This window comes from Cervus elaphus, chromosome 18 (genome assembly GCF_910594005.1).
Source record: "Cervus elaphus chromosome 18, mCerEla1.1, whole genome shotgun sequence".
Lineage (NCBI taxonomy): Eukaryota > Metazoa > Chordata > Mammalia > Artiodactyla > Cervidae > Cervus > Cervus elaphus.
Window position 1 is genome coordinate 16399253 of NC_057832.1, and position 22198 is coordinate 16421450.

General features: G+C 39.4%; 1 protein-coding gene across 1 annotated transcript in view; it reads right to left on the reverse strand.

The window, feature by feature from the left end:
* SPATA48 (spermatogenesis associated 48) overlaps positions 1-22198 on the reverse strand; it is a 66854-nt gene that overhangs the window by 38575 nt on the left and 6081 nt on the right. The window contains exon 2 of the mRNA XM_043873187.1: positions 17037-17134. Within this exon, the coding sequence (XP_043729122.1) occupies positions 17037-17134 (98 nt within the window). The remainder of the gene's footprint in view (positions 1-17036; positions 17135-22198) is intronic.

The following is a 22198-nucleotide window of genomic DNA, read 5'->3' on the forward strand; positions in this document are numbered from 1 at the left end:
ATACCCACTGGATCATCGAAAAAGCAAGAGAGTTCCAGAAAAACATCTATTTCTGCTTTATTGACTATGCCAAAGCCTTCAACTGTGTGGATCACAATAAACTGTGGAAAATTCTGAAAGAGAAGGGCATACCAGACCACCTGACCTGCCTCTTGAGAACCTGTATGCAGGTCAGGAAGCAACAGTTAGAACTGGACATGGAACAACAGACTGGTTCCAAATAGGAAAAGGAGTATGTCAAGGCTGTATATTGTCACCCTGCTTATTTAACTTATATGCAGAGTACATCATGAGAAACGCTGGGCTGGATGAAGCACAAGCTAGAATCAAGATTGCTGGGAGAAATATCAATAACCTCAGATATGCAGATGACACCACCCTTATGGCAGAAAGTGAAGAGGAACTAAAAAGCCTCTTGATGAAAGTGAAAGAGGAGATTGAAAAAGTTGGCTTAAATCTCAACATTCAGAAAACTAAGATCATGGCATCTGCTCTCATCACTTCATGGGAAATAGATGGGGAAATAGTGGAAACAGTGGCCGACTTTATTTTTCTGTGCTCCAAAATCACTGCAGATGGTGATTGCGGCCATGAAATTACTCCTTGGATGGAAAGTTATGACCAACCTAGACAGCATATTAAAAAGCAGAGACATTATTTTGCCAACAAAGGCCCGTCTAGTCAAGGCTATGTTTTTCCAGTAGTCATGTATGGATCTGAGAGTTGGACTGTGAAGAAAGTTGAGCACCGAAGAATTGATGTTTTTGAACTGTGGTGTTGGAGAAGACTCTTGAGAGTCCCTTGGACTGCAAGGAGATCCAACCAGTCCATCCTAGGGGAGATCAGTCCTAGTTGTTCATTGGAAAGACTGATGCTGAAGCTGAAACTCCAATACTTTGGCCACCTCATGCAAAGAGTTGACTCAATGGAAAAGACCCTGATGCTGGGAGGGATTGGGGGCAGGAGGAAAAGGGGACGACAGAGGATGAGATGGCTGGATGGCATCACCGACTCGATGGACATGAGTTTGAGTAAACTCCGAGAGTTGGTGATGGACAGGGAGGCCTGGCGTGCTGCGATTCATGGGGTTGCAAAGAGTCGGACACGACTGAGAGACTGAACTGAACTGAAATGTCAGTTGTGGGGCTTCCCTGGTGGCTCAGCGGTAAAGAATCTGCCAGCCGATTCAGATGTGGGTTCGATCCCTGAGTAGGGAATATTCCCTGGAGAAGGAAATGGGAACCCACTCCAGTATTCTTGCCTGGGAAATTCTATGGACAGAGAAGCCTGGTGGGCTACACAGTCCATGGGGTCGAAAATGAGTCAGACACGACTTAGCCACTAAATACCACCACCACCAGCAAACATCAATTGTGCCAAGGTTGAGAAACACTGGTTTGACATATGATACCCACTCTTTTAGCTCTTCTTAGGGACTCTAATTATACATATATTGTTTCTTCTTTCATTCTGTCTGCCCTCGGATGGTTAAGGATAAGAGGCCTGTAGAAGTTTCCTGGTGGGAGAGACTGACTGTGGGGGAATCTGGGTCTTGTTCTGATGGGCGGGGCCATGCTCAGTAAAACTTGAATCCCATTTTCTGTTGATGGGCGGGGCTGTGCTCCCTCCCTGTTGTTTGGCCTGAAGCCAAACCACAGCAGGGTTAATGAGGATGTGACCTCCTTCAGGACTCATGCCCACACTTCTGCATTCAGTGCCCCGACCCCCCAGCAGGCCTCCCACGCCTCTGCCAGAGACCCCTGGACGCTCCCAGGCAAGTCTGGCTCAGTCTCCTGTGGGGACGTTGCTCCTTTCTCCTGGCTCCTGGTGCACACAGGGTTTTATTTGTGCCCTCCAAGAGTCTGTTTCCCCAGTCCCGTGAAAGTTCTGTAGTCAAACCCCACTGGTCTCGAGTCAAACTCTCTGGGGGTTCTCAGTCCCATTGCCAAATTCCCAGGTTGGGAAATCTGTTGTGGGTCCTAGAACTTTCTTAACAAGTTGAAAATTTCATTGGTGTAATTGTTCTACAGTTTGTGGTTGTCTGCTCAGCAGCTCTACAGTGGGGCTAATGGCGACCTCCTCCAACAGGGCTTCTGCCACATGCTGTGTGTCCCAGTTCTGCTGCAGCAGAGCCCGTTTCCACAGCAGGCCAGTGCTGACCTATGCCTCTGCAGGAGACACTCAAACACTCAAAGGCAGGTCTGGCTCAGTCTCTGTGCGCTCTCTGGGTCCTAGTGCTCACAGGTTTTGTTTGAGCCCTCTGAACATCTCTGAAGGGAATGGGGTTTGATTCTAAACACGATTTCACCCCTCCTACTGTCTTTCTGGGGCTTCTCCTTTGTCATTGGATGTGGGGTATCTTTTTTTGGTGGGATCCAACATTCTCCTGTCAATGACTGTTCAGCAGAGAGCTGCAATTTTGGAGATCTTGCAGGAGAAGATGAGTGTACGACCTTCTACTCCACTGAATCCCTTAGAAGAAATGGAGTAGCCCTCACAGGCAACAAAAGAGTATGAAATGCAGTACTTGGTTGCAATCTCAAAAATGACAGAATGATTTCTCTTCATTTCCAAAGGCAAGCTTCAATATCACAGTAATCCAAGTCTATACCCCAACCACTAAAGTGGCTGAAGAAGCTGAAACTGAACAGTTCTATGATGACCTACAAGACTAGAACTAACACCAAAAAAAGATGTCCTATTCATCACAGCGGTCTGGAATGCAAAAGTAGGAAGTCAAGAAATACCTGGAGCAACAGGCAAGTCTGGCCTTGGAGTATAAAATAAAGCAGGGCAAAGGCTAACAGAGTTTTGCCAAAAAAATGGACTGGTCATAGCAAAACCCTCTTCCAACAACACAAGAGATGACTCCACACATAGACATCACCAGATGGTCAATAATGAAATCAGATTGATTACATTCTTTACAGCCAAAGATGGAGAAGGTCTATACAGTCAACAAAAACAAGACCAGGAGCTGACTGCAGTCAGATCATGAACACTTTATTGCAAAATTCAGACTTAAATTGAAGAAAGTAGGGAAAACCACTAGACCACTCAGGTATGACCTAAATAAAATCCCTTATGATTATACAGTGGAAGTGAGAACTAGATTTAAGGCATTAGATTTCATAGACAGAGTGCCTAAAGAACTATGGATGGAAGTTCATGACATTGTAGAGGAGACAGTGATCAAGACCATACCCAATAAAAAAAAATGCAAAAAGGAAAAATGGTTGTCTGAGGAGGCCTTACAAATAGCTGTGAAAGGAAGAGAAGCTAAAGGCAAAGGAGAAAAGGAAAGATATACCCATCTGAATGCAGAATTCCAAAGAATAGCAAGGAGAGATAAGAAAGCCTTCCTCAGTGATCAATGCAAAGAAACAGAGGAAAACAATAGAATGGGAAAGACTAGAGATCTCTTCAAGAAAATCAGAGATACCAAGGGAGCATTTCACGCAAAGACTGGCACAATGAAGGACGGAAATGGTATGGACCTAACAGGAGCAGATGATATCAAGGGGTGGCAAGAATACAAAGAAGAACTATACAAAAAAATCTTAATGACCCAGATAACTATGATAGTGTGATCACTCACCTAGAGCCAGACATCCTGGAATGTGAAGTCAAGCGGACCTTAGAAAGCATCACTACGAACAAAGCTAGTGGAAGTGATGGAATTCCAGTTGAGCTATTTTAAATCCTGAAAGATGATGCTGTGAAAGTGCTGCACTCAATATGCCAGCAAATTTGGACAACTCAGCAGTGGCCACAGGACTGGAAATGGTCCTGGAAATTGGTTTTCATTCCAATCCCTAAGAAAGGCAATGCAAAAGAATGCTCAAACTACCACACAATTGCACTCATTTCACACAGTAGAAAAGTAATGCTCAAAATTCTCCAAGCGAGGCTTCAACAGTATGTGACTGAGAACTTCCAGATGTTCCAGTTGGATTTAGAAAAGGCAGAGGAATCAGAGATCAAATTGCCAACATACCTTGGATCACAGAAAGTTCCAGAAAGAGAGTTCCAGAAAAACATCTACTACTGATTTACTGATTACACCAAAGCCTTTGACTGTGTGGATCACAACAAACTCTGGAAAATTCTTCAAGAGATGGGAATACCAGAACACCTAACCTGCCTCCTGAGAAATCTGTATACAGGTCAATATGTAACAGTTAGAACCAGACATGGAACAACAGACTGGTTCCAAATTGGGAAAGGAGTATGTCAAGGCTGTATACTGTCACCCTGCTTATTTAACTTATATGCAGACTACATCATATGAAATGCTGGGCTGGATGAAGTACAAGCTTTCATACCAATAACCTCAGATACGCAAATGATACTACCCTTATAGCAGAAATCAGAGGAACTAAAGAGCCTCTTGATGAAAGTGAGAGTGAAAAAGCTGGCTTAAAACTCACCATTCAAAAATTAAGATCATAGCATCCAAGCCCATCACTTCCTGGCAAATAGATGGGGAAACAATGGAACCAGTGACAGACGTGATATCCTTGGGTTCCAAAATCACTATGGATGGTGATTGCAGCCATGAAATTAAAAGACACTTGCACCTTGGAAGAAAAGCTATGACAAACCTAGACAGCATATTAAAAAGCAGAGACATTACTTTGCCAACAAAGGTCCGTCTAGCCAAAGCTATGGTTTTTCCAGTAGTCATGTATATTGAATATGAGAGTTGGACCATAAAGAAAGCTGAGCACTGAAGAACTGATGCTTTTGAACTGTGGTGTTGGAGAAGACTCTTGAGAGTCCCTTGGACTGCAAGGAGATCAAACCAGACAGTCCTGAATATTCACTGGAAGGTCTCATGCTGAAGCTGAAGCTCCAATAAATTGGCCTCCTGATGCGAATTAACTGTCTCAATGAAAAGGACCCTGATGCTGGGAAAGATCGAAGGCAGGAGGAGAAGGGGACGACAGAGGGTGAGATGGTTGGATGGCATCACTGACTTGATGGACATGAGTTTGAGCAAATCTGGGAGTTGGTGATGGACGGGGAGGCCTGGCGTGCTGCAGTCCATGGGGCTGCAAACAGTCGGACACGACTGAGTGACTGAACTGAACTGTTTCTTCTTTGCATATCTTTCTTTTCAACCATTTTCCCTTAGCTATTTTCAACTAATTCTTTACTGTCTTTTTATTCTCTTGGATGATTTTCATTAAATTTTTATTTTAATTGTCTTTTTGTTGGGTTTCAGGTAATGAAGTCGTAATTTCTGAATGAATCTTTATTTCACCTAAAATTTTATTTGCAATTATTCTTTGAATTTCAGTATGAAATTTCTGCACTTTCTCACATCCCCAAATGGTTGTTTTAAAATATATAACAAACTTCAGAATGTATTACAATTCTCTTCTGTTTTATAGTCGATTTGGGGACTAATTGTCTTCACTGAAGTATTCTAATTCTTGCTTTCCATTTTATTACAGTTTAGTTCAATCTGTGAATTTCATGTGGTTTATAAAATTCAAAGTTCAATCGTGCCCTCTTTTGTCAGTGTAGCCAAGTATAATTTCTTTCTTTCTTTTTTTAAATCTTATTTGACTGTTAGAAGAGGGGTTGTATAATCTCCAGTTAAGTAATTATTTTTGCCTTTCAGCATCTTAAATTTTCTTCTTTCCTTCCTTTTTTGCCCCTTTGTCACCCAACCTCCAAAAGGTGACTCTCATTCCTTTAATCTTCTCCTGCACAATTCCCTTCAGAAACTGCCATCACAAATCACATGCTATTTTAACTCATTCTCTGTAGACTTAGACATTAGATTTAGACATCATTTATATTTTTAGTCTTAGTAGTGTTTGTTGCTCAATTTTGTCCAACTCTTTGCGACCCCATGGACTGCAGCCCGCCAGGCTCCTCTGTCTATGGAATTCTCCAGGCCAGAATACTGGAGTGGGTAGCCATCTCATTCTCCAGGGGAATCTTCCTGACCCAGGGATCAAACCTGGGTCTTCTGCACTGCAGGCGAATTCCTGTCTAACTCACCAGAGACTTAAGTCTATTTATACAGGTTTTTTTTTTTTGTTGTTGTTGTTGTTTTTTTAATTTTTCTTCATTTATTTTTATTAGTTGGAGGCTAATTACAATACTGTAGTGGGTTTTGTCATACATTGACATGATTTTTTTTTAAACAATTTTAGGCTGCCTTCTATCTACCATGTAATTTTTCCAAGACTGTTTTCATTTACCATAAAAAGTTTTCTGTTGAGAACTTGAGACATGACCTGTTTTATTTTTAACTTGCAGTAATTTCATTGTAGAGTTTCTCTGTCTTCTAGTTATGCTGATTTCTTAAAATTGTTTTTTATTGAAGGATAATTGCTTTACAGAATTTTGCTGTCTTCTGTCAAATGTCAGCATGGATCAGCCCTAAGTACACAAAGCTCCCCTCCCTTTTGAGCCTCCCTCCCGTCTCCCTCCCCACCCCACCCCTCTAGGTTGATACACAGTCCCAGCATGTTTCCTGAGCCACACAGCACATTCCCGTTGGCTGTTTAACAGATGATAATGTAAGTTTCCATGTTACTCCTTCCATACATCTCACCCTCTCGTCTCCTCTCCCCATGTCCTTAAGTCTATTCTCTAATCTGTTTCTCCATTGCTGCCCCGTAGATAAATTCTTCAGTACCATTTTTACTACATTCTGTATATATGTGTTAGTATACGATACTTATCTTTCTCTTTTAACTTACTTTACTGTGTATAATAGGCTCTTGAAAACTATCATTTGTCTTGTTATGAATCGTTTCTGAGGTTCTGTGGGGAAGGCCAGTTTTATGTGGTCACCATTATATTGGCTCCCCCAAAGTTATATTTTTATTCTTCTTGACTGGCACTGACAGGTAAATATCAAATGTTTTTCAATGAGCCAACTTGTGGCACTGCTGAGCTTTTAAAATGTGTTTGTTTTCTATTTCCTTAATTTCTTATTTTATCTTTATTATATCCTCCCTTCAGTTGAAAAAAAAATTCCTCTTTTTCTCACTTTTTGAGATGCATGCTTGCATAGTTCTTTAATTTCCAGGATTTATTCTGCTGTATTTTTTAAGATTATATATTTTCCTCCAGAGATTATTGTAATTGCATTCCCACACATGTTGCTACAATACTTCCATTTTTAATTGAAACTATAGTTGAGGTACAATATTATATATTATAGGTGTATGATATAACTCACAATTTTTAAAGATTATATTCCATTTATAGGTTATTATAAAATACTGGTTATACTGTGTTATACAATATCTTATTATTATTCAACTCAAGATATTTTCTACTTTCCCTTATGATTTCTTCTCTTGTCAGTAACTGATTCAAAAATATATTTTTATGTTTCCAAATACATGATTTTTTAGTGTATTTTGATCTAATTGTCTTGTAGGCAAAGAATATATTCTGTATGGTTTAAAATATTAAAAAAATTTAGACTTGCTTTATGCATAATATGTAGTAACTTTTATCAATGATTATTGCAAAAAGATTTATTTATGTATGTCTATTAGATCAAGTTGTTAACTGTGCTGTTTTATTCCACTGTTTATAGTTCTAACGTATCTCCAGGTACTATACTCCCCAGTATCCCATTGTTCTGTTAACTAGCACAGTTTATGATGACTCCTATCAGCAAGTCATTAGCAAATATTTAAGTGCCTTTGCAGATAAAAATCCGTGTTTATTGCAGAAGTCACCAAAATCAAAACAACATTGTTAGTGTTATGCATGACTAACAAATACAAAACTTATGCCAAACAAATTGGTGCTACTTCAATATTATTTCTACATCTGACCCATACATATAGGTAAGAATAAGAGCTGTGTTAGAAATGGTCCCATCACTGCATGCGAAATAGATGGGGAAACACAGGAATGCAAGGATTCTTTAATATCCACAAATCAATCAATGTAATACACCACATTAACAAATTGAAAGATAAAAACCATATGATTATCTCAACAGATGCAGAGAAAGCCTTTGACAAAATTCAACACTCATTTATGATTAAAACTCTCCAGAAAGCAGGAATAGAAGGAACATACCTCAACATAATAAAAGCTATATATGACAAACCCACAGCAAGCATCACCCTCAATGGTGAAAAATTGAAAGCATTTCCCCTGAAATCAGGAACAAGACAAGGGTACCCACTCTCACCACTACTATTCAACATAGTTTTGGAAGTTTTGGCCACAGCAATCAGAGCAGAAAAAGAAGTAAAAGGAATCCAGATAGGAAAAGAAGAAGTGAAACTCTCGCTGTATGCAGATGACATGATCCTCTACATAGAAAACCCTAAAGATTCTACCAGAAAATTACTAGAGCTAATCAATGAATATAGTAAAGTTGCAGGATATAAAATTAACACACAGAAATCCCTTGCATTCCTATATACTAACAATGAGAAAACAGAAAGAGAAATTAAGGAAACAATACCATTCACCATTGCAACAAAAAGAATAAAATACTTAGGAGTATATCTACCTAAAGAAACAAAAGACCTATACATAGAAAACTATAAAACACTGATGAAAGAAATCAAAGAGGACACAAACAGATGGAGAAACATACCGTGTTCATGGATTGGAAGAATCAATATTGTCAAAATGGCTATTCTACCCAAAGCAATCTATAGATTCAATGCAATCCCTATCAAGCTACCAACGGTATTTTTCACAGAACTAGAACAAATAATTTCACAATTTGTATGGAAATACAAAAAACCTTGAATAGCCAAAGTAATCTTGAGAAAGAAGAATGGAACTGGAGGAATCAACCTGCCTGACTTCAGACTATACTACAAAGCCACAGTCATCAAGACAGTATGGTACTGGCACAAAGACAGAAATATAGATCAATGGAACAGAACAGAAAGCCCAGAGATAAATCCACGAACCTATGGACACCTTATCTTCAACAAAGGAGGCAAGGATATACAATGGAAAAAAGACAACCTCTTTAACAAGTGGTGCTGGGAAAACTGGTCAACCACTTGTAAAAGAATGAAACTAGAACACTTTCTAACACCATACACAAAAATAAACTCAAAATGGATTAAAGATCTAAATGTAAGACCAGAAACTATAAAACTCCTAGAGGAGAACATAGGCAAAACACTCTCCGACATAAATCACAGCAGGATCCTCTATGACTCACCTCCCAGAATATTGGAAATAAAAGCAAGAATAAACAAATGGGACCTAATGAAACTTAAAAGCTTTTGCACAACAAAGGAAACTATAAGTAAGGTGAAAAGACAGCCCTCAGATTGGGAGAAAATAATAGCAAATGAAGCAACAGACAAAGGATTAATCTCAAAAATATACAAGCAACTCCTGAAGCTCAATTCCAGAAAAATAAATGACCCAATCAAAAAATGGGCCAAAGAACTAAACAGACATTTCTCCAAAGAAGACATACAGATGCCAACAAACACAAGAAAAGATGCTCAACATCACTCATTATCAGAGAAATGCAAATCAAAACCACAATGAGGTACCATCACACGCCAGTCAGGATGGCTGCTATCCAAAAGTCTACAAGCACAAGTCTACAAGCAATAAATGCTGGAGAGGGTGTAGAGAAAAGGGAACCCTCTTACACTGCTGGTGGGAATGCAAACTAGTACAGCCACTATGGAAAACAGTGTGGAGATTTCTTAAAAAACTGGAAACAGAACTGCCATATGACCCAGCAATCCCACTGCTGGGCATACACACTGAGGAAACCAGATCTGAAAGAGAAATGTGCACCCCAATGTTCATCGCAGCACTGTTTATAATAGCCAGGACATGGAAGCAACCTAGATGCCCATCAGCAGACGAATGGATAAGGAAGCTGTGGTACATATACACCATGGAATATTACTCAGCCATTAAAAAGAATTCATTTGAATCAGTTCTAATGAGATGGATGAAACTGGAGCCCATTATACAGAGTGAAGCCAGAAAGATAAAGAACATTACAGCATACTAACACATATATATGGAATTTAGAAAGATGGTAATGATAACCCTATAGGCAAAACAGAAAAAGAGACACAGATGTACAGAACAGACTTTTGAACTCTGTGGGAGAAGGCGAGGGTGGGATGTTTCGAGAGAACAGCATGTATATTATCTATAGTGAAACAGATCACCAGCCCAGGTGGGATGCATGAGACAAGTGCTTGGGCCTGGTGCATTGGGAAGACCCAGAGGAATCGGGTGGAGAGGGAGGTGGGAGGGGGGATCGGGATGGGGAATACATGTAACTCCATGGTTTATTCATGTCAATGTATGACAAAACCCACTGTAATGTTGTGAAGTAATTAGCCTCCAACTAATAAAATTAAATTTTAAAAAATCATAAAAAAAAAAAAGAAATAGATGGGGAAACAGTGACAGACTTGGGCTCCAAAATCACTGCAGATGGTGACTGCAGCCATGAAAGTAAAAGATGCTTGCTCCTTGGAAGAAAAGTTATGATCAACCTAGACAGCACATTAAAAAGCAGAGACATTACTTTGCCAACAAAGGTCCATCTAGTCAAAGCTATGTTTTTCCAGTAGTCATGTATGGATGTGAGCGTTAGACCACAAAGAAAGCTGAGCACCACAGAATTGATGCTTTTGGTGTTGGAGAAGACTCTCAAGAGTCCCTTGGACTGCAAGGAGATCAAACGAGTCAATCCTGAAGGAAATCAGTCCTGAATATTCATTGGAAGGTCTGATGCTGAAACTGAAGCTCCAGTATTTTGGCCACCTGATGTGAAGAACTGACTCACTGGAAAAACCCCTGATGCTGGGAAAGATTGAAGGCGGGAGGAGAAGGAGACAACAAGGATGAGATGGTTGGATGGCATCACCGACTCAATGGACCTGAGTTTGAGTAAACTCCAGGAGTTGGTGATGGATGGGGAAGCCTGGCGTGCTGCGGTCCATGGGGTCACAAAGAGTCAGACACGACTGAGTGACTTAACTGAACTGAACTGAGAGGTGGAACAAACAAGTAAAACCAATGGGATATACTGTTAAAAAGGAGGCATGGAAAAATACAAAATCAGATCATTTTTTAAAAATTTCTAAAAAACATTTTAAACTACAATTCATTTAAAATATTTTAGATTATGAACTTTTCAGCAATTTACAAAATCTGTCACAATAAGCTGTTTCCCATGGCTAATTATTGATAAAATTGGTGAGTGATGTGTGCCTAAGACTGGTCCTCTTCTAGTTTGAGGGGAAAAAATTCTGAAATCTGTCATTTCTTATTGTTCCTAAGAAGATAAATATCAGGGTCTGAAATTATGCCTCTTCACTTTCTGGGGATTCATATTATTGTTCACTGTCATCTTGGTGTATCACATCATTGGTATCATGGCACAGTCTTTCACTGGAAACTGGACTTTCTCAAATACACAATCTCTTCCATTTCCTGATTAGTCTTGTAAGACAACACTTCTATGTTATGTATCTTCAATTTCTTTATGAACTGTTTCAGTTTCCAGGTCCTCATCTTTACATAATCTACATCATTTCCTAATAAACATTCATTTTCTAGTAGCTATTCTTCTGCTGGTGCATCTTCTTTCTACTTCTGTTTTGTGAATGTTTTGTCTGTACTATTTCATAAAGCAGTGATTAAATTGGCTCTTTGATTTCATCTTTAGTGTTCTTTGTATCTGATTCAATGGGGACCTCTACTAATGACTCTAGATATTTCTTAGATTGATGACACTGGAGGAGACCTCTTTACGTCCTAATACTTGAGCATCATTCCATTAAATCTTCCATCGCCATCATCATGAATGTTTCAGTTTCCTAGAGTTTCTTCATGTTGAACAAGACCTAACAAAAGTTAACAACTAATGCTCAGATTTTAAACAATATGACTACTGTAAACAATATGGAGAAAAAACTTTCAAAAACTTTCTACTTCTTTCCACTTTCGTGTCTTCCATGCTTTAAGATTTTGCAGACATTTTTTTGGCTGACACCTACAGCTGCTGCTGTCATGCTTGTCATTCTTGTATGGAACCATCAGTTCAGTTCACTTCAGTTCAGTTCAGTCACTCAGTTGTGTCCGACTCCTTGCGACCCCATGAATTGCAGCACGCCAGGCCTATCTGTCCATCACCAACTCCCAGAGTTTACTCAAATTCATGCCCATAGAGTTGGTGATGCCATCCAGCCATCTCATCCTCTGTGGTCCCCTTCTCTTCCTGCTCCCAATCCCTCCCAGCATCAGGGTCTTTTCCAATGAGTCAACTCTTCACATGAGGTGGCCAAAGTATTGGAGTTTCAGCTTCAGCATCAGTCCTTCCAATGAACACCCAGGACTGATCTCCTTTAGGATGGACTGGTTGGAGTTGCAAGGAGTTGCAGTCCAAGGGACTCTCAAGAGTCTTCTCCAACACCATAGTTCAAAAGCATCAATTTTTCGGTACTCAGCTTTCCTCACAGTCCAACTTTCACATTCATACATGACCACTGGAAAAAGCAAAGCTTTAACCAGACGGACCTTTGTTGGCAAAGTAATGTCTCTGCTTTTTAATATGCTGTCTAGGTTGGTCATAACTTTCCTTCCAAGGAGTAAGTGTCTTTTAATTTCATGGCTGCAGTCACCATCTCCAGTGATTTTGGAGCCCCCCCAAAAATGAAGTCTGACATTGTTTCCACTGTCTCCCCATCTATTTCCCATGAGGTGATAGGACCAGATGCCATGATCTTAGTTTTCTGAATGTTGAGCTTTAAGCCAACTTTTTCAATCTCCTCTTTCACTTTCATCAAGAGGCTTTTTAGATGAAGAAAGTTCCTCTTCACTTTCTGCCATAAGGGTGGTGTCATCTGCATATCTGAGGTTATTGATATTTCTCCCAGCAATCTTGACTCTAGCTTGTGCTTCATCCAGCCCAGCGTTTCTCATGATGTACTCTGCATATAAGCTAAATAAGCAGGGTGACAATATACAGCCTTGACATACTCCTTTTCCTATTTGGAACCAGTCTGTTGATCCATGTCCAGTTCTAACTGTTGCCTCCTGACCTGCATACAGGTTCTCAAGAGGCAGGTCAGGTGGTCTGGCATGCCCTTCTCTTTCAGAATTTTCCACAGTTTATTGTGATCCACACAGTTGACGGCTTTGGCATAGTCAATAAAGCAGAAATAGATGTTTTTCTGGAACTCTCTTGCTTTTTCGATGATCCAGTGGATATTGGCAATTTGATCTCTGGTTCCTCTGCCTTTTCTAAAACCAGCTTGAACATCTGGAAGTTCATGGTTCACGTATTGCTGAAGCCTGGCTTGGAGAATTTTGAGCATTACTTTACTAGCGTGTGAGATGAGTGCAATTGTGTGGTAGTTTTGAGCATTCTTTGGGATTGCCTTTCTTAGGGACTGGAATGAAAACAGACCTTTTCCAGTCCTGTGGCCACTGCTGAGTTGTCCAAATTTGCTGGCATATTGAATGCAGCACTTTCACAGCATCATCTTTCAGGATGTGAAACAGCTCAACTGGAATTCCATCACATCCACTAGCTTTGTTCGTAGTGATGCTTTCTAAGGCCCACTTGATTTCACATTCCAGTATGTCTGGCTCTAGGTGAGTGATCACACCATTGTGATTATCTGGGTCATGAAGATCTTTTTTGTACAGTTCTTCTGTGTATTCTTGCCACCTCTTCTTAATATCTTCTGCTTCTGTTAGGTCCATACCATTTCTGTCCTTTATTGAGCCCGTTTTTGCATGAAATGTTCCCTTGGTATCTCTAATTTTCTTGAAGAGATCTCTAGTCTCTTCCATTCTGTTGTTTTCCTCTATTTCTTTGCATTGATTCCTGAGGAAGGCTTTCTTATCTCTCCTGCCTATTCTTTGGAACTCTGCATCCTTTTCTCCTTTGCTTTTTGCTTCTCTTCTTTTCACAGCTATTTGTAAGGCCTCCTCAGACAGCCATTTTGCCTTTTTGCATTTCTTTTCCATGGGGATGGTCTTGATCCCTGTCTCCTGTATACAATGTCACAAACCTCCGTCCATAACTAACCCTTAATGTACAACAGAAATTGTGAGGGAATGCCTCAGGGAACTCCAGAAATAAACAGTAGTGGGTGTAATAACTGTATCTTCATATATTGCTTCTATACTAGTTTCTACACATCTGGGATTCCAAATAAACATACATTCTTTTTCACCGTATTTTTTATGTTTTTTACTTTCCCATAAAAGTAAACAATTTGGTATTTTTCATCTTTTTATAAATTTGTGCATCAAGAGTAGTTTCTCTCTTTTATCTACAGTTCTCCAATTCTCTCTTTAACCATGTCTAATTCACTACAGGATCAATTTTTGTTCTTTGTTTATTTTCCAGTTCTGAAACTACATTTTCCTCAATTTTTGAATTTTGCATTTTACAATTTCCAACTTATTTGCAAAAGTGTTAGCTCATTGGGGTTTTTTTTTGACCATTTTGTGCCTACTTCCAATGTCCAGAATCAATTTGTGAGTCTTTTTGTTTTTTTCTCATTTATGGTGTCCATTCGCTTTTTGTTTGGTTACTGTTGACTGTGTATTAAGCACTGTATTTTAAAAGTTATTGACAGAAATAATTTGAGGCTTATTAATTAATATATTAGTTTCCTCCAGAGAGGTTTTCTTTGTATCTGCCTGGTGTCCTGGAAATGATAGCAATCTTGGGTCACTTTAACACTGGTTAAAGACTTTTAAGTTTTCTCATTTATTCTGAAGCCAGTTGTAGTTTTTTTTTTTTTTAATTATTATTGATCTATGCTTACCTTTAAGATGCCAGCCTTCAGGTATTTAGCCCAAAATAGTGGGTGGTTTTCAAAGATCAATCCTAATTTTTGATGACTTATGAGACTAGCAAATGTTCAGTTAGAGTAGTTTCCCTTTTTAGAGCAGCAAATTCCTATCAGGCCAAAGTGACCCTAAGTACTGGCTTACATTTTAAAGTTTCTAACCTTTCATTGGTTCAGTAATTTCTCCCCACTTTATTAGCTTTTTGATATTAAAAAGTAAATATTAATCTAGTTATTTCCATTGGAAATATTGTCCCATGTTACTTAGTTAGCTTCCATTACTGGTAGGAAAATATCAAGGTTTATCTTGACATAAAACTCTATGCTTCAGTTTAAATAAGTATGCTTTATGAGTTTTTGCATGACAAGAACTTCAGAATTCTAATATAGATAGCTAGGCAAAGCATATAGCCTTGCCATAAATTTATAGCCTTAGATGGAAAAAAAAAAGCATCAGTGCCTTCAATAATAATGTCCCCTTTCCAAGCTCTCACAGGACTTATCAGAAGGAGAAATGGATTCTTTGAAGAGTCTGGAGATGGAATAAGCAAAATTAACAAATACAAATTTTCCTTACTATTGAAATCAAATTCTCTATTTCATCTGAATTTAGAATAGTTCAAAACAGGGAAAATCTCCCCCATTTTAACGCCATGATTTTCTTATAGAAAAAAATGCAGACAAGAATAGACATGAAGTCCTGGCATGGGTGGACGGTATCTTGAGTAAAGGAGACCCAGGTGACATATATTGTGAGTAACCTTTTTATTCCACGGCTACACACCCTAGTATACCTGACGACTTGTGGGAGGTATGCTCCTTTCTCTCTGTCCAAGAATCAGAAAAGGGAAAGGGAGAGATGGGAAAAGGAGAAATCACCTTGAGAAACTACAGATAAATTTAGGGAGATCAGCTTTAGGAAGGAATAAATACAAGAGTTACAAAAATGCACATAGATTCCTTGAAGGTATCCATAACTGTACTGCTAATAGACATTTTTTTGGGGGGGGGGGGTGACGAAAATGTTCAAAAATTAGACTGTGGTAATGTTTGTAAAATTCAGTGAATAGCCAAAGAAAAACCCCATTGAATTGAATACTTTAAATGGGCAAGTTTTATGTTTTGTAAAATAAACCTCAGTAAAGCTGCTTAAAAAAAGGAACATATCATACTTATGTATCTCTGGAGGAGTCTCCAAGTAATTTAAACGTTAAGAGTTTAGAGTCTATTAAATCCACATAGGAAGATTCAGAAATATATCCAGCTTTAAAGTTTGACTTTATCTTTATGGTCAAGTCAGTTGCTTTACATCACTGGGTTTCAGCTTTCTCAAACAATACAAGATAAACACATTGTCTTGTCGAGACACAGGAACCGAAACATTTTTTTTTTTCAATTAATACATGGTAGGAGTGTTCCAGGTGAATTGTAGGATACAACAAGGAAAAGACACTAATGGGAATGTGGTTTCAGCTGAAGACTAGCGTCACTCTCTTTCTTCAAGGACGTCAGTCACCGGCAAGTCTGAGTGGTCATGAGGCAGGATGTACTGTCCAGCTGGTGGCTGTCAGACACTTAGTGGCCACTGCTCGCTGCTACTGGGGAGGGTTTGCTTGCCAGTAGCGGGGGCCTGGGTTGAATATACCATCATACCATCATCCACTACTCACTCCTGTCCCACAGTGCTGTTGTAGGGATGCACAGACAATGAGACTACGCAATGACTGAACTCCTGCACAGGGCCTGACATGTAAGGAAGGGTACTTTATAAATGGTAGCTATTAAAAAAGACTTACATGCTAGTTGACTAACAATGCTGTGATAGTTTCAGGTAAATAGCAACGTGATTCCATTATACATATACCATTCTTCTTCAAATTCTCTTCCCATTTAGGTTATCACAAAATACTGAGCAGAGTTCCCTGTGTTATACAATAGGTCCTTGTTGGTTATCCATTTTAAATGTAACAGCGTGCACATGTCAATCCCAAACTAACTATCCCTCTCCCCACCCTTACCCTAGTTCTTTAAGTCTGTGAGTTTGTTTCTGCTTTGTAAATAAGTTCATTTATATCATTTTAAGTGCTATCAACAATATTTTTCTTTCTCTTACTTGACTCAGTATGACAGCTCTTTGTTTACAGGACATAAAATATCAAATACAAAATAAAATAAATTGATTACAAATATTGCATAACCCATCTAGTAAGAAAGTCTTACTGTAGATGTTGCTTCCTCATCAAATGTATATGGGTAATTTATTGAGTGTTCTCCATGATGTGGTTGGGAAGGAGTAACTTTCAGTGGGCTCGTCCAACCTGAAAACAAAAATGTATGTGGTCTGGGTACATACATATGAAATACATACATACAAAATGCAATAGAAATTTATTTTTCCACCAGAACTGTTTTCTACTAGAAAGCTGACCTTAGTGGTGTTTATTTTTCAATGGGTTATCTAAAAACTTTTCTCATTGAGAACAGAACAGCTCTGAAATTTATATATTAGAATAATTATAATAGTGTACAATTATCTGATACTTATTACTTATTATTGTTAGAGGTCTCTTGGGTACTATTAATCTGTATATGTGGATGTAGACATGTTGGAGATGGTGGTGACACAAAGGAGTTTACTATGTAGATAATTAAACCTAATTATAAGAGACTAGCAAATATAAAAGCTGCCTTCAACAAATATTTACTGCCCCACGAATGAAACAGGATGAATATTTAAAGATGGAAAACAGGTTTCCTGGTTTTTAGGTGCTCATGAACGAATGGAAAAACAGACATTAAGTAGGTAATGCAGTATAATGTGTTAACTCTAGTAACAGTTGAGCTCTGAGTGCTGAGGGAGTGCAGAGGACAGACATCTAATCCAGCCAGATTGTAGGAAGTTAGGAACATCTTTTCGACAAAACGATCTGACTTCATCTGACAACTGATTACAACTCGGATAACAAGTGGCGGAAGTAGAGTCATTCCAGACAGAGGAACAGTATGTGTGATGGCAGGCAAGACCTGCTGAGCAATATCAAAACTCATGATAAATTACTGAAGGTTGGGTATAGCTAACATCTTGAAATGGCAGCCAGCGAATGGTAGAAGATAAACAAAAGAGGTCAGCCAAAGTCAGGACATGAAAGTCTTGGACTTCAGAGAGATGGACATTACAAAGTCCTTAATCAGAAAGACTGATAACTTTGCAAATTACTCTGGTTTGGACAAGAGACTACTGTAGGTGTAGATAATGGTTGTACCACGGAGATCCTTTTCCTACTGCACAGGGGCTTCTAATTTGGTCCTCTACTTTTTAGCTTGGGGCTTTCCTGGGAGTTCAGCTGGTAAACAATCTGCCTGCAATGCAGGAGACCCTGGTTCAATTCCTGGGTCAGGGAGATCCACTGGAGAAGGGATAGGCTACCCATTCCAGTATTCTTGGGCTTCCCTGGTGGTTCAGCCGGTAAAGAATCCACCTGCAATGCAGGAGACCTGGGTTCAATCCCTGGTTTGGGAAGATCCCCTGGAGAAGAGGATTACCCACTTTAGTATTCTGACCTGGAGAATTCCAAGGACTGTAGAGTCCATGGGTCGCAGAGAGTCAGAAACGACTGAGAAGCTTTCACTTTCAACTTTTCAACTGTTTACCTTTGCCCCATAAATTAATCTAACTTAGCAGATGATGCACTAAAATGTTAAAATTTGGGGCTAGGTGGACAGTACATAGATGTTTAAACATAGATGAGAAGAGTCAGACGGGTTTGGGATAACACAGGCGTACCATGGTTACCATGGATACCAATCTGGTGGAGCTCTATAAGAGAGGGCTGCAATTCTTAGGGCTTAATAACTTATATGCTTCCTGGCTAAGATGCCAGTGTGATCTCATGAATTATCTGACCCCCTCTGAGTCTTATTTTCCTCACCTTTAATGACTGCTGTCACAGTTGTAGAAACTGTCAGTTGTAAAAACCACAACTATATTTAAAGGAACTGGCAAATTAGCATGGAATCCACCACTTTATTAATTATCAATTAGGAGCTGTAACATTATTAGTACTGATAGAAGTAACATCATTTTCATAATGATGATGATGATTCAGTCAGTATTTAACCAAGGAACTCAGGACAGAATCTGAAAAGAGAAGCGGCAAGGGAGGGCTGGAGAATGGGGACCCTCTGTGGATCCTGAAGGGAAGTCAGACAGAGTAGCATGTGAGAAGGCCTTTAACAGCACTGCTGCCTGTGAAGATGAAGCCGGCCGTGTGAGAGGGCTCCGGGAGCACAGTGTGTCCCCTGGACATCAAACAGCAAGGAAACGGGTGTCTCAGATGTCAGGGACTGAATTCTGCGCAATTGGAATAAACCCCACAGCAGATTTTCCCCCAGACTCTCAAGATATAAACAGAGCACACCTTGATTGTGGCATCGTTGGATCTCAAACAAAGAACAGAGTTAATCTTGCCTGGTGTCCGACCCACAAACTTGTGAGTAATAAATGTGTTTCATTTAAAGCTGCTAAGTCTGTGGCAGTCTGTTACAGGAGCAAGAAAAATTAATACAGAGGCAGAGGCGAGAGCCCAAGAGGCAGCGCTGATTTCCAGAGTCATCTCAGTTTTGAGAACGAGAATTCTGTGACTCAGCTGGCCAAAGAAAATCCGCCAGAAGATTCTCATGCCGACGGCAGACATGTGGCACTTTTTGGTGTCCTCTGATTTGAAGCCATTTTTACCAGACACTTAGAAGCAACAAAATAAAATAGAAAAACAAGAAAACTACAATTCTGATTTTAGGCCAGAGCAGAAGTAAACAGGGCCATGAATTACGGCTACATTATATTAGTACCTCAGGGGCATCACACTTGCATCTAAGTATGACGATGCCCTTTGCTTTACTGTTTCAGGGTCTACTGCTGCACAGCCGACACCTCCAAACCTGGCCGTGTAAACCACCATTCATCATCTCCTGGGATTCTGAAGCTCTGTGTGATATGGCATAGCTCCGATAGCTGCAAAGGTCCAACACGACCTCACTCACAAGGCTGGCAGGTTGGTGTTGACTATTAGCTATGAGGTAGGCTAGGCCTGAAGACCAGGGCCTGTTATTTTTTTCCTATGGATCTAGATTGGGTCTCTCACAAAATAGTGACTGAAACTTCAGGGGATGAATCCCAAAAGGACCAATCTCAACGTGCAAGTACTTACCAAGCTTCCCCTTGCATCACACTTGCTATTATCTTATTGGTGAAAGCCATTCATGTGTCCAAGTCCAGAGTAAAGGTGAGAAGGAAAGAGACCTCATTTCATGGTAAGAGAGGTAGCAAGCACACATCAGAAGGGGGTGAACTGCCAAAAGCATTTCTGGGAATAGCTACCAGTCCATCCTAATGAGATCAGTCCTGGGTGTTCATTGGAAGGACTGATGCTGAAGCTGAAACTCCAGTACTTTGGCCACCTCATGCGAAGAGTTGACTCATTGGAAAAGACCCTGATGCTGGGAGGGACTGGGGGCAGGAGGAGAAGGGGACAACAGAGGATGAGATGGCTGGATGGCATCACCGACTCAATGGACATGTGCTTGAGTAAACTCTGGGAGTTGGTGATGGACAGGGAGGCCTGGCGTGCTGCGATTCATGGGGTCGCAAAGAGTTGGACAGGACTGAGCGACTGAACTGAACTGATTACACACCTCTCCTTCATAACCCACAGTCTCACTTCACCACTTTCATGCTATCAAATACATATCTAAGTCTTTTTCAAGGAAAGCACTACAGTATCTCCTCATTTATTAGATATCTAACATGTTCAAAATTGTGATTTTTTTTCTTACATTGAATGGGTTTTGTATGTAACCCAAAATTACATGAGTCTGGAAGAGTCTTATCATGAACACTATTCTCCTATAGGCTTTGTTATTTTTATTATAAAGTATTTCCATAATATGCTGCCTTTAAGGAAACCAAAACATTACAAGAAAGATTCGAGGGCTATTCTATGTATTTTTTTAATTCATGTGTTATCTCTCCTCTAATGGTTACACTAGGTCTCTAAAAAAAATATATATATATATATATATATATACACACACACACACACACACACACACACACACACACACACACACACACACACACACACACACACACACACACACACACACATAATATCTTTTGTAAAATTTTCCCTAAATTTTCTCTCTCAATATAGCAAAAGGTAGGTGAATTATGTTGATACTTTCAAAGAACCAAATTTAGGTTTAGTGTTTGTTGGTTTTTTTTTTTTTTTTTTGCTATTTTTCTATTCTCTATTTTATTTCTATAAACCGAACATTTGACCTTCAAAATATATGATGCAAATGTTGACAGACTTGAAGGGAGAAACAGCTGTACAATAATAGTTGAAGACTTTAGTACTCTACTTTCAATATGAATAGAACAGCCAAACAAAGATCAGTAAGGAAACAGAGGACTTGAACAATAATTTGATCCAACAGACATATACAGAACACTCTAAGCAACAGAACACCCAGGCAGAATACATATTTTGCTCAGGTGCATGTGGATCATTCTCTAGTCTATACTGTAGGTGACAAAGCAAGTCCTGGTAAATTTAAAAGGACTGAGAGCATGCAAACTATATTTTCTGATCACAACCAGAAAACAATAAGATGAAATAAAATCAAAAATTGATATATGAAAATTAAACACCACACCCCTAAAAAACCAATGGGTCAAAAAAGAAATAACATGGAAAGTTAAAAATTATCTTGAGACATGAAAACAAGAATACAATGGAAGTTATGGGATTCAACAAAAGCAATGCTAAGAGGAAAACTTATAGATATATAAATGCTTATATTAAAAAAGAAATAGATCTCAAATCAACTACCTCAACTTACACTTTAAAAAAACTAGAAAAAGAAGAAACTAAATCCAAAGCCAGAAGAAAACAAAATGATAAAGATTAAGTCAGAGATAGAATAATAGAAAAATAATGGGGAAAATCAATGAAAGCAAGAGTTGGTTCTTGAAAAAAAATCAACAAAATTGATAAACATTAGCTGGGCTGACTCAGAGAAAAAGAAAGAAGACTTAGATAACCAAAATTACAAATGAAAGAGGGGACATGACAGCTGATGTTTGTCAGAGGAGGTCATTGAGAAGCTGTGACCACCCACTGGCCCATGAGCTGAACACAGGCAATCCAAGACTCCTCATCCCCTCCCCTGTTCATAGAATGTGTGCTCGGCCCACTGTTCCCACAGTTGGAGCTGTCTCAAGGATACAACATAGAGACTAGAGTATGGTTGTTGAGACCACAGCATACATGATTGAGCCCTGTCAAGTCTTCTACATAGGCTTTAAGAATCTGGCAGGCAGG